This window comes from Ostrea edulis, chromosome 7 (assembly GCF_947568905.1).
Source record: "Ostrea edulis chromosome 7, xbOstEdul1.1, whole genome shotgun sequence".
In the NCBI taxonomy this organism is placed as follows: Eukaryota; Metazoa; Mollusca; class Bivalvia; order Ostreida; family Ostreidae; genus Ostrea; species Ostrea edulis.
In genome coordinates this window covers 82,840,748-82,854,033 of record NC_079170.1, presented here as the reverse complement: position 1 = coordinate 82,854,033, position 13,286 = coordinate 82,840,748, and the positions used below count along the sequence as shown (strand labels likewise).

At 36.6% G+C, this 13,286-nt stretch overlaps 3 protein-coding genes across 5 annotated transcripts in view; 2 read left to right on the top strand and 1 right to left on the bottom strand.

Annotated features, from left to right (window-relative positions):
* Positions 1-1,003: 1,003 nt before the first annotated feature.
* On the top strand, positions 1,004-2,236 carry LOC125648104 (salivary glue protein Sgs-4-like). Its single transcript, XM_056145532.1, has 2 exons — positions 1,004-1,066; positions 1,212-2,236. The coding sequence occupies exon 2, from the start codon at positions 1,232-1,234 to the stop codon at positions 1,976-1,978; it is 747 nt and encodes a 248-aa protein (XP_056001507.1). The 5' UTR covers positions 1,004-1,066; positions 1,212-1,231; the 3' UTR covers positions 1,979-2,236.
* A 437-nt stretch (positions 2,237-2,673) lies between these two features.
* On the top strand, positions 2,674-4,149 carry LOC130048810 (coiled-coil domain-containing protein 1-like). The gene is made up of 4 exons (XM_056145872.1): positions 2,674-2,782; positions 2,956-3,099; positions 3,377-3,502; positions 3,671-4,149. Exons 1-4 carry the CDS (start codon positions 2,674-2,676, stop codon positions 4,147-4,149), a joined length of 858 nt encoding a protein of 285 aa, XP_056001847.1.
* A 3,401-nt stretch (positions 4,150-7,550) lies between these two features.
* Positions 7,551-13,286, bottom strand: part of LOC125653953 (trigger factor-like) — a 28,184-nt gene continuing 22,448 nt past the window's right edge. Inside the window, exons 7-12 of one of the 3 annotated variants that reach the window (XM_056145529.1) lie at positions 12,061-12,099; positions 11,323-11,580; positions 9,949-10,053; positions 9,010-9,100; positions 8,757-8,895; positions 7,551-8,567 (exon numbers count right to left, since the gene is read on the bottom strand). In XM_056145529.1, coding sequence (XP_056001504.1) covers positions 8,220-8,567; positions 8,757-8,895; positions 9,010-9,100; positions 9,949-10,053; positions 11,323-11,580; positions 12,061-12,099 — 980 coding nt within the window. In that variant the 3' untranslated portion in view covers positions 7,551-8,219. The remainder of the gene's footprint in view (positions 8,568-8,756; positions 8,896-9,009; positions 9,101-9,948; positions 10,054-11,322; positions 11,581-12,060; positions 12,100-13,286) is intronic. The other 2 variants (XM_056145530.1, XM_056145531.1) reach the window with 2 other exon arrangements.

Genomic DNA, 13,286 nt, shown 5'->3' with positions numbered 1-13,286 from the left:
GGGGCCACAATAGGGGATCAAAGTTTTACATACAAATATATAGGGAAAATCTTTAAAAATCTTCTCAAGAACCATTGGGCCAAAGAAGTTCACATTTACATGAAAGCTTTCTGACATAGTGTAGATTCAAGTTTGCAAAAACCATGGCTCCAGGGGTAGGTTTGGGGCCATGATAGGGATTACGGTTTTACATGCAAATAGATATGGAAAATCTTTTGATATGGACCAATGTGACTCAGGTGAGCGATGTGGCCCATGGGCCTCTTGTTAATTGAATGTCAAATCAAACCAATCGCAATGTGTGTAACCATTATACAAAGAACTTGAGTTATCTTTCTTTGACTTGTCTTTCCAGGGATATGAGGCGTACCTCTTCACCCTCCCGAAATTTTGTAGATTTTGAAGAGGAATGGCTCCAGATTGGACACGATTTCGCAGTGGTATTTGATTTGGAGTAAGTTCGTCTTTTTCAAATTAATCATTTGTTAAATAATAATTTTTTTCGCAAATTAAAGAGACATTTTTCAAAGGATAACCATTAACCATGATTAATGATAATTACAAATTCATTGTATGTTATGTACAATATTTAATTTTCTTTACTAAAAAGGTATTTTTAAAATATTTAAAACAAAAACATTCTCTTTAACTAGGAATTATCCTGTTGACCTGCATCAAGCAAAGAGAGACCAAACAAAAATAAATTAAGTGAGGCAGAAGACTCACTCATTATTTCGAGGAGGTAAAACTTTACTTACATTTTTCTTATATTTAAGAAAATCTCTTCAACTTTAACTTTTTTAAATTGTAAACTTGGTTTGGTTTGAACGTATTTATTTTATTGTAATATTATTACAAACGGATCAGACGCAAGTTCTATGAACTTAGATCTCCCTCTCCCTATATATATGGTTTTAACCATAATAAATTCAGTGTTTCATAATGTGTATAATTATTAATTGGCTTTAGCTTAATATTTTAGATCTGTATTTCTTAAAGCAAAATGTTGAGACATGGTTCATTCAGCAGAGGAGCCAAGAAGACCCTCAAATACAGACATTAAGGTGTAGTGGTCTTAATCGATGTAGGAAATTAGTTTGGAGTCTTCTAATATATCTGCTAAAAGCAAAAAGTAATGAAGTAATATTTGTTGAAAGATTACTTCTTAGTTTGACCGTTCAGATACTTTATCTTTCGCTCTTTTGCTGCAGACAGGGAAACCCTGATATATATGAGGCGCTTGAAAAGCGCACCAGGACAAGAGCTACATCTACCCTGGTTTCGCCTAAATACAACCCAGCATCACCTACATCTAACCTCGTGTCGCCTGAAAATAGCCCAGCATCAGCTACAGCCACCCTCATGTCGCATGAAAATAGCCCAGCATCACCTACAGCCACCCTCGTGTCGCCTGAATATAGCTCAACATCACCTACAGCCACCCTCATGTCGCCTGAATATAGCCCAGCATCACCTACAGCCACCCTCGTGTCGCCTGAATATAGCCCAGCATCACCTACAGCCACCCACGTGTCGCCTGAATATAGCCCAGCATCACCTACAGCCACCCTCGTGTCGCCTGAATATAGCCCAGCATCACCTACAGCCACCCTCATGTCGCCTGAATATAGCCCAGCATCACCTACAGCCGCCCTCGTGTCGCCTGAATATAGCCCAGCATCACCTACAGCCACCCTCGTGTCGCCTGAATATAGCCCAGCATCACCTACAGCCACCCTCATGTCGCCTGAATATAGCCCAGCATCACCTACAGCCACCCTCATGTCGCCTGAATATAGCCCAGCATCACCTACAGCCGCCCTCGTGTCACCTTAATATAGCCCAGCATCACCTACAGCCACCCTCGTATCGCCTAAATATAGCCCAGTATCACCAGGATGTTTCCCGGAGTGGCCAGGGCAAAACCAATTCTTTCCGACACCTGAATCAGCATCTGAAAGTGCACAATACCCTTTAAAAAATGAGTTGGGGGCGCTTTTGGAAGTGGTGAACTCAGTTCGCGTTGATCTTCTCCAGACATCAATGCTTGTGAATTACATTTCGGAGTACATAAAAAAAACTGGAAGTGAACTCATGATAAGTGAAATTTTCATTATTCTGAACGCACCCAAATGCCCTTTAAAGGCATTTGAATTGGTTGACTCAGTGCTGGTGGTAAATCTTTTACAGTTTTGTGATAAATTTATTTAATGAAATAAAATGTCATTTTACTTAGCGAATATAACTTGTTTTGTACATTCAACTTAATCATCATCATGTGCCCAGATTTATGATTTACTTTTAAGATCATGCACAATTTAATTATTGATAATGAAAATTTTGTCAACGTAGTTTTTTAAATTTTCTTACTGTTGGTGTTGAAAGTTTATCACAGAAGTATCAATGTGGTAACAAGAAATACGTCATATATTACAATGTATGACTTAGTGATACAAGATGGTGTGTTTCCTGTGATTTCTGAGATTGGACTGAGAAAATGTGAGAAAACTTGGACTTTATATAGCATCCATGTCTTGGAAATATTTTGGTGTGTAATCAACAACTAATTAGTTGCCAACATAGATAATTAGAAAAACCTTCAAGTGTCTGAAAAGGTTAAAATTAAGACCAAGGTGACCCAAAAACTCTTCTAGGAGTGGCGATGGCTTTAAAATGGGTCATCACAAAGCGTGTGATGTCATTGACCTCATACGGCTTGATGGGATGAGTGACCTCAGACGGCTTGATGGGATGGGTGACCCCAGACGGATTGATGGGATGGGTGACCCCAGACGTCATTGACCCCAAATAGACCCCAGACTATACCCTTACTACTCCTATGCTCGGCGCTTATGACCATTGAGCTGGAAGAGATTTTCATTGTGCCACACCTGCTGTGACAACCCCTTTATGACGAAATTCAGAACTGGATTCCTGGTATAATATTTATTCAAGGCATCACGGAGGACATCAAATCAGATAAGTTTATGAACGATCGTGAAAAAACACTGTTGATTATTGACGACTTGATGAAGGATGCCACCCAGGACAAGGAAATTTGTGAATTATTTACGGAGGGAGCTCACCATCGCCGCCTAAGTGTGATCTGTATAATGCAGAATCTGTTCAACAAAGGAAAGGAAAACCGAAGCATGAGTTTGAACAGTCAATACATAGTTTTGTTTAAAAATCCCAGAGATCGACAGCAGATTGCAATTCTAGCACGCCAAATGTATCCTGTAAATTCTAATAAACTGATGGATGTCAATGAAAAAAAAAGCAGTGTCCGTTCCTTACGGTTCGTTAATTTTGGATCTAAAACAAACGACTCCAGAATCGAGAAGATTTCAGACAAACATATTTAGATCCTATATAGGATTGGCAGACAACTCAAATCGTCATTTGACAGCAGATCGACAGGGTGATAGGCAGTCTCTAAAACTCACTTCCAGCAGTTCGAATCAGCATCTGACTGCAGAAATGGCTTACCAACAAAGACAAGGTACTCAGGAATATTATTATCCCCCCTCTAATTCTTGGGCTACCCCAATAGATACGAGAAATATACAGACAAGGGAAACAGAGGAAAGATACCCATCTTGTTGGGAATGTGGTACGATGTTTGCCAGCACGTATGATTTACAATGACATACTAAAAATGGTTGTCCAGTGGAAGAGGAAGAAAATTATGCAATGTCTGAGGTTAATGACGAGGACGATGACAGTGGATTTACACCCTTAGTCAATCAAGTATTGGAGGAAATTCAATCTCAGTTCGACAAAAAATTGGATCAGCTTATGGAAGAAAATTCCAAACTCACTCAACGGGAAGCTCGAGAGGAAGTGAAAGATATTATGTTACCGAAAGACAGAGCTTTGCTTCTCAGAAAATATAAACGTATTCTCACACTTACTTCTAATCTAAACAAGAGCAAATTGCATCGTGGTATCCGAGAAGAAGTCTCATCCCTAATGGAAAATACCGATATAGATGTGGAAAAGACCATTTCTCGCGTTCTTAATAAGCATAAACAAGACTTTGATGAATTACTTGACATTGACGACAATACTGATGATGAAGAATCTGATGAAGAAGAAGAATCTGATAATGACGATGATGATGGTGACGAGGAAGAACCAGATGACTGAACATAAATGACATTTCCATTCATTCTTTCAGGAAAATAACAACGATTCAATGTCAAGTGATACATACACTGTACATCATTTTCAAATATTGTTATAAAATATATGAAATAAGAAATATTGCATCATGTGAAATTTCACGATACATAGGAATATTTACAACAAAGCAACAAAGAAAAGTATCAAATGGTTTATTTTCTGATTTGATAATGACCATGGGTCAGTGTATAAATGCCCGTGTCAAGTACATAGCGCTTATCCTCAATAGGGCGTAAAGTGGTTTTACGTATTGACCCATAATACAATTGGTGATTGCAACTTGTAATCATATGCATCGAATGTCTCGCGGAGCAATGATTCTCATACTTAATAAGAGTACTCCATATAAGAGTACTTGCTTATAAGATTCATGTTTCAAGTGTTCGCCAATCACCGCCTTTTTCACTCCCTTTACAGTTTTCTTTTCTTGACCATCATATAACAAACTATACATTTTAAGTCTTAGACCAATAAATTCTTGTATCGGTGTTCCCCCACATTTGTCTTTCATTTTTCGGAGAACTTTACAGTTCATTTTGGAATACAGAAAGTGGTCTTTGTCAAAATTACTGGTATCAAAGAGGGATATATGTTTAAACATGTCTTGATAAATATCGTCTCTCTGTTATTACTGATAAATGCAACACTCTTAAATGATAGTTCCGGTCTGTTACGAGCCTGTATTCAGAATGCAGACTTCACATTCCTCAGTTTAAAAGGACATGAACAATGAAATCGGCGGTCAGCGCGCAGTCTGCAGTGACCCTCACATTCCACCGTATCGATGTACAGGGGATTTAAATGACCAGTGGCCTACTTATCGGGCATCCCTAAATACTGCCTATATAGTGAGGGATATTTTCTATATAATTCAATGCAAGGTGAAGATAACGAACAGTGATCAATCTCCTACAAGCAATACAAAATAGATAGTTGGGCAAACACGGACCCCTGGACACACCAGTGGCGGGATCAGGTGCCTAGGAGGAGTAAGCATCCCCTGTTGACCGGTCACACCCGCCGTGAGCCCCATATCCTGATCAGGTAAACGGAGTTATCCGCAGTCAAAATCAGTGTGCCAAGAACGGCTTAACAATCGGTATGAAACACGTTAGACAGCATTTTACCCAATGCGAGGTTGTATTGACGAACTAGATCGTTATAACGACCATAGAATTTGCTACATGCTGACTTCAATCGAGACTGTTGAAATCCCTGTACCATCAACTTGTTTGTCAGTAGCTTACCTCGATTTAAAAACTGACTATACCCAGAACAAGCTCTTGCATATCGAATCAGTTGAGATATATAAACACCATATGCAGGTGATAATGGAATATTGCTACATAAATGTGGGAAGTTGACGATGGAGAAGCTGCAATCATCCCGTTTGCCATACAGTTGAGTTGTTAGTTTGCCGTTAATGTGAGGGATACCTTACATTTTCTTATAAGAGGGGTGGGTGATTCAGAGCCCCCATTTCCTTAAAGGTCCAAGTTAAATATAGATTCACACTGACCACAGGTCAAACAACACACTTGTAACGATCATCTCTCAGCATTACTTAACGACCTAAAAGTTTATCTGCGACATGAACACGGCTACTGGACATGTTTCCTTAGTTTTACTCTGGTATATGAACACACAAATCTTAACATCCGTCAATCGCTATTTACATTCCTTTCAGCAAAATTTAAAGGTTCAAGTTAAATATAGTTTCACACTGACCACTACTTGTACGAATTTTAGCGCTCGTTTTGTTGCATAGTTACCTGGTCAGCTCTCAGCAATACTTTACGACATGTTTAAACACACAGCTTTTAGCATTCATTTAGTTACCATAGTTATAGTCTGCATAAAGTGCTTGAATGTTGGCGCTCATTTTATACCGTCCACGCAATATTTAAATACTCCGCATTCCTTTCCAAGTCTTTGCAGTCTGAACTAAAAATACCTAGCATTCCTGTGACGTCAGACATTCCACAAACGTTTGAGCCAGGAGCCCAAATACCCACGTTTGAAATCTATAACTACACAGCATTCCAATGACGTAGCAGTGATTTAAATACCTACATACCAAATACATCGACTCTGCGCAGTCTGCACTAGAACCTGCATACCAATGACGTCATACATTCCAGACATACCAGGAGTTTGAGCGAGGATCCCTAATTTGGTACAACTATCAAGGTGTTCGGGATAGGCCTGGCCCGCACATTGAAAAACGAAAGTACGTGCATGATATTTATTAAATTCATTTTCTTAAAAAGGTATGTTGTACATATGTAGTTACATATATACTGTCTCTTGGAAACAGACACGTAGCATCATTTATCGGAGGGTGGGGGTGGGGGAGGGGGGTGGTCGAAGGATAAGTTGATAGTTAATTAGCAAAAGACAAAAACCTTTCTGCCTGATCTTCGAATTCTTAAATCATCGGGTAGTGGGGGGTTTCATTCACTACATGGGTTCAATTCATAATTTTAAGCCCATTTTTTTCTTATTCAATACTACTATCGGGAATGGGGGGGGGGGTCACTCAGTATATCCTTATTCGCATATGAACATAAGTGGCAGGGAAAAGCAGTTAAATATACCACATTGTCTATACATGTACTCAAACAACTTCCCAGAGTCCGTTCTAGATATAGACTGAATGTCGGTGCATACAATGACATGCCCACTGACTGATGTAATTTTCATTTATCAAAGATGAACACTATATGGAGAGAGAGAGAGAGAGAGAGAGAGAGAGAGAGAGAGAGAGAGAGAGAGAGAGAGTTGGAACTACTCTTTGTTGACCATTTAAGGGAATGTAAAGATATAAACACAGACGCATTTTTGTGAGGTTTTTAAATGCATTTGCTATATGAAATATACCATCTGAAGTTACATGCATATTACTTGACGTGTTTTTGCTGTACCCAAGAAAATTACATCTCATGCATGCAACATAAAATATGTGTCCCGTTTAGCACATGTATATTTACAACACTTTATTCAATATATTTTGTAAATACCCACAGCAGGCATAGGCGTAGCTTGGGTTCGAATATTACCGAGGCAGGAGGGCTGCGCCCCCCCCCCCCCTCCGCCCCCCCTCCGCCCCCCCCCCCCCCCCGAAGCTATCGACATTTTAACAACGTAAAAGGTGTTTTTTTTTTTACCGAGGCAGCTGCCCCGGTTGCCTCAATGGAAGCTACGCCACTGGCAGGTAGTCATATTATATTCGTATGTACTGTAACATGTATATTGCATACACATGTAAGCAGCCCTGTTATATATAGTACTTGGTGTACATGGCATAACAACTCAATCGACGTTTATATATGTATGACCAAAAAAAAAGAAAAGAAAAAGAAACAGAAAATTCAAGAGCGATTTTATTTTCCATATTTCATTTGAATAGGAGGACATTGAACAGCACCTTCGAAAATATGATTGCGTTCTACTCAACAATTTTTGACAAATACATGCATTATTTTCCTCACTCCAATCAACACAAGATTCTTCCGCAAAATGTCTATGACCACGATAAAGTTACATGTAAATGAATAATGTATTTTCCATTGCATGCCAGTTTTCAATAGTCTTTGATCCCAATGAGTATTTTTATATAAAAAGTTAAAATTGTAACTTTTAGAAAAATATTCTAGACGAATCAGGGGACTGTAAATCCTATAAGGTCGATGACGTCGTTCCGAAAAAGCGACCGTCGGAAGAGAGCGTCAGAGTTAACAATGCAATGTTGTAACGTTATTTTCTCAATATCAGCAATAAGTAAATGGTACATGTTATATATGAATGAAACGAGAAAATCATCACCTTTCTACCTGCAAAATATGATCGGTTTTTGAAGCGCGGCCAATTTTGGCCAATAACGTCCCTTGTTCTTAACAAGTGCACTACTGAGTGGCGTAATGATGATCGAAACAATTTAAGTCCATGATGTTACGAAAATTTAACAATAGCGTGTTCTATGGGTTATATAAACATTAACAGTGTACGAAATATTGCCGTCGTATAAAGCTCCATTACTTGAGATTCATGTCATCTGCTTTCTGAAGAACAAAATAGTCGTCATGTCCACTATCTGCCACAAACGTATCCTGCAGGATGTTATCACGTTCTGTTTCTTGATTTAACTCATTGACGTCTTTCAATAACAGTTTCTCCCGCAGAATTGATGTTGATGTCTTTACTTTTTCTAAAGAATGGGAGTGTGTATCTGACAACAAAAGATCTTTGGTATTTTGCGGAAGTAAGTACTCTTCGTCTCGGTCGTACTTATGAGGTACATCTGGTAGTTTGGAGTGTTTCCTGTCGTTTAACACCCTTCCCGTTGAACAATTGGAACCGGTGATATTAAACAAAACCGACTCCTGGAGATAAAGATAGCGTTTTATAAATGATATCTGACATCAACTTATGGATGCTTTAGAAATTTTACTGAATTAGTGCTTCAAGTGTTCATGCAAATGAAGATCAAGTTTACTTAAATAAATCGATTATTGCGTTTGCAAAGGTCGATGTATTTATTTGTATTACAAAAGGACGCTTTATTAACTTACAGGTTTGTCGTCCACTTCACTGTAGATACCTTCTTCCTGGTGGCTATCATTGGACGTCTGCAGAATGGCAGTTCCTCTCGTGTGTCCATAAGATGCATTAATCATACCTTCATTACTTTCCGGTTTCGGTTCTTTATTTCTATTTTGAGAAAATATATGGTATAGAATAAAGGAGAGCAATTGAACTTTGTGTGTAGTAATCACTTAATATTGATAATACAAAACTAATAAATGAAAGCACATTGCCACTAACCTTTTTCTTCGATACTCCTTGATAAACTGTACGAAGTATAAAATCCCTGCACCAATCCCTGCTGCAATGACGTGTGTAATAAACAAGATGCCTAAAACGAGTCCATACGATCAGGAGAGAAGAAAAAAGCGGCATGTATTTTCATATTGTTGAGTGAGGAAGATTTCTGTCAAATGTATAATAAATCTTACTCTTGAAAAAGAAAGTAGAAGTGGTTTCCCGTTGTCATAAAGGCGGTCATACCTTTCATGATATTCTATTAAAGGGACTGATTCACGATTTTTCCCCAGATTCTATTTTTCACTTTTAATGATCAAAATCTACTGTCTAATGTGTTTGAAAGATTTCACATGAAAATAAAGGTTATACACCATCACAGAAGCTCATTTTAGAGGGTTTCTTATTTGTTTTGTAAACAAAGATTGCGGTGTGCTATTGTTTACGAAATTTTCAAAAGAAATGAATATTGATCTAAGTTTAAATATATCTTTCACATTTCAAGAATTTTTGGGGTAAAACGTGTCATCTAAAAGTTAAAATTTGTGACTATGCGAAATTAAGATGCTTTATGTTTCACTTGTTTGTTTGTTTACATAAAAAGACTCGAGTCGTTGTTTACATAACACAGATTTTAGGCTAAAATACGGCTTTCGTTCTTGCATTGAGAAGGTCAAAATTTTGGCTGTCAACATTAAATGAGTGTTATTTTTAATGTTTAAGATAAAAAATGAAATATATCTTTATCAAAACTCGTGAACCAGTCCCTTTAAGATTATTTCGAAAAATAATGGCGCGATTCGCGTGCACTTTATTCCTCGAATATTTGTGGCTGCAAAAGAATCCTTTTCCTGTGCAATTATCCATTAATGATGAAAATAAATGAAACAGAATATTGAAGCTATATTACAGTAAACTAAAGATAATTTTGTACATACATACCAATACTAGTACATTCAGGACATTTCTTCTGGTTTCCTGTATTTACACAGTCATTTAAATTCTTATTTCCGGAACAACGTCGACACTGTTTACAATTTTTCCGACCTACAAGATACACTGATGTGAGGCATTTATTATTTTTCATATGTGAAATCACACAAATTTATTGGCATTATTAAGAATTTAAGCCAAATAAATCCCTCCACTGCATTGTGAAATATAAATCTAGTACGATTTTATATTTACTGCAAACATTTAATATTTTGTAGAACGAGGGCTAACCAACTGTATGAAATAAGTGGGTGTTGTAAATGAAATAAACAGTTATATTGATATCTCGATGTCACGCGTTGATTATAGAAATTTATTTATCTGATCCTTGAAGTAAAACACCATACTTAGTCCAAATCAGTATATATTTGTATCAATGCAGATTTTATCCTTCTATCATAATGTCACAAACACGCTTATCGTTTCTTCACCTAGGCAGAATGAAACATTAACCATGCAAATCATCGATGATCATGGAACATTTGCTACTGTTCACGTGAATTGTGTAGCTTTGTATTTCAATTTGATACAGGATCATAATATCATCATAACGAAAATAACATCCAAGTGGACGATTTATTCCCCGGAGACACTAAATTGCTGCGTGTCTCTAGATATTGACTCTAGACGCATGTACTTGTTAATATACTGAATTTGATGTTGCCTTTTTTTACCGTAAGCATCGACAATTATCTCGCTTGGTTTCAAAATTAACGAGTAGCGGTATTGAACTCTAGATATAGGATTCCCAAGTTTGCCAATGAATAACATGATAATTCAAATGATATGACATTTTAATCTATATTCTATTACATTCATATATAATCAATCAACATTACTACCAATGTTCATCCCACCATTCTGTGTACCTCTCAAGATAAGTAGAAATCAATTCAGAAAAATACATGTTCTGCTTATTCAAAATTTTACGTGTGTACTGCCAGTCTACCACTAATCAGAATGTTTGTGAATTGCAACACGTATTTGCATAGCATGTCCAATATTCTAAGTTGAATTTCGTAACTCGGTTCAAAAATTGAAGTCCTTTATATTTCCAAGTGACTGAAAACTGTAAAACTGTCTATACTTTCACTTATCATGGTTATTTTAATTTAAGTGTCCCATATTTGGAGATTTATATCTTTAGTCTTTATAGTAAATTCGAACCCAAGCAATATAACTGCGTGTGACCGTAAGCTGGCTTGTCTTTTTCTTCATTCTTAAATTTGTATTCAACTTCTAAAATCCGCTACTAAAGATGTAATGTCAACTTACAGAATCAATCTCCTCCCAAGGATGAAAAGCAAACGTGGGGAAACTTACATTTCCGATCAAGATTATCTTTATTGCCTCTTTCAGTGGCTTTGTCATCATCATCATCGTCGTTACCATTATATCTGTCAACATCATCGTCATCATTATCGTTGGAATCACCACCGTCATCGTCGCCGTTACTACTATCACTGACATCGTCACTGCGTTCTTTATCGGTGAGTTCTTTATCCGAGATGCTTGTCTTATGTCGGAATTCTTTGGAAACAGTTGTTGAGATTTCTGTTGAAGTTGCAATGGCGGTGTTCACTTTTGAAAGAAAAGAATTGTGCACGTAATTACACTCTGAAAGTAGATTTTAGAATTCCTTCACTGGGAAGTTTGCATTAAGTTATTGTTAGTAATTCTACTTCACTTGTAAAATGCAACTGATTAGATCCTTTGACTCTATCAAACACAATGTGTGTTATATGACGTTCTAGGATTAATACAATAATGCACTGCGCCTACGTTTGAATTAACAGCTAAGGCAATATTGTTCCGCATCGAAAAAATTCATAATCCACAAAAACTTATATTGTAAATTAGATTATAAGAAAACAAAGAAACATGTAAACATTTTATACGACATAAACTACGTTGGGACAGTTTACGTTCTTTTGTAAACCGCTTCGGTGTTATAATGAGTAAACTGTCTGAACTTGCTTTATCTAGTATCAAATGAATAGACTTAAATGCAAATCTGTCTTCTTCATTGACAAAAGGTAACTACTAAATCATACAATTTACCTTTTATATTACTGCACTTCTTTTTACACTCTCTCTTATCTACAAGCAAATAATCACAATACAATTATTATTAATTTATCAACTACCCAGTGAAAGAACATTTCCACTCAGGATTTGAATATTGCTTTATATGCAAACTTTTAAATCTGCTTTATAGACGCTGATTTGCTGTCGTGATAGGATCCGTAACAATACGTGGTCCCTCCGTTTGAATTATTAGCTATGGCAATATTGTTCCTCGTCATAAAACTTCACATCTATTTTGTATTGCTTATAGAAGTTATGAGATTGATCACTGTTCGTTATATTCACCTTTCATGTTGATCAATGTTCATGAAATTCGTTTTTTTTTCTAAATTAGATTATAAGGAATAAAACTAGTATATGATAATTCTATATGACATAATGTACGTTGTTACAATGAGTAAACTGCCTCAACTTGCTTTAGAGTATAAAATGAATATCCTTAAATGCATATCTGTCTTTCTCATTGACAAAATGTGTCTATCAAGTGATACAATTTATCTTCCACATGCTTACACTTCTTTATACACTCTTTCTTATCTACAAAGAATCACAATAGAATTATTAGTCTTGTATCAACTAACCAGTGCGAAAACATTGATTCAATTCAGGATTTGAATATTGTTTTTTTTTTTTGTGTGCAAAATTTGAAATCTGTTTTATAGAGACTGATTTGTTGTTGTGATAGTATGGTTTCGGTATTGTGAAATATTGAAATACAATATGTAAGAAAATAATGTAGCATAGTTCATGAGATTTTACTAGCAACATCTAACATTCATAATTATCACATGCATTGATACAAAACATTGAATACAGAATTATTCAGTACTCTTAAATATGTTGTTAGTTTCACCTTTCGTCCTTTCGTTATATACAGAGTGGATCTAAGTTATGAATATAACAAAAATTAGAGCCCACGAAAAAAATCGTGTTCTTGTCGAGCTGATTTGGATGTGGTGAATAACTTGAATGCTGGATAGATACCTCAGCATATTGTTTATATTGAGGTATAATTTACATCAAAATCTTTATCTTTTGCAGGTTTTCTGTAAATGAAAGGTGATTAGTTGATTGATTGAATATTGTTTAACGTCCCTCTCAAGAAGATTTCATTCATATGGAGACGTCACCACTGCCGTTGAAGGGCTGCAAAATTTAGACCTATGATCGGCGTTTATGGCCATTGAGTAGGGAGGGAT

Excerpts from the sequence above, each read along its gene's own strand:
- LOC125648104 (XM_056145532.1), top strand. The coding sequence starts at position 1,232 with ATGAGGCGCTTGAAAAGCGCACCAGGACAAGAGCTACATCTACCCTGG.
- LOC130048810 (XM_056145872.1), top strand. The coding sequence starts at position 2,674 with ATGGGTCATCACAAAGCGTGTGATGTCATTGACCTCATACGGCTTGAT. Across the intron at positions 2,783-2,955 it reads CAGACGGATTGATGGGATGG|GCATCACGGAGGACATCAAA; the intron begins GTGACCCCAGAC and ends TATTTATTCAAG. Across the intron at positions 3,100-3,376 it reads AGCTCACCATCGCCGCCTAA|GATTGGCAGACAACTCAAAT; the intron begins GTGTGATCTGTA and ends GATCCTATATAG.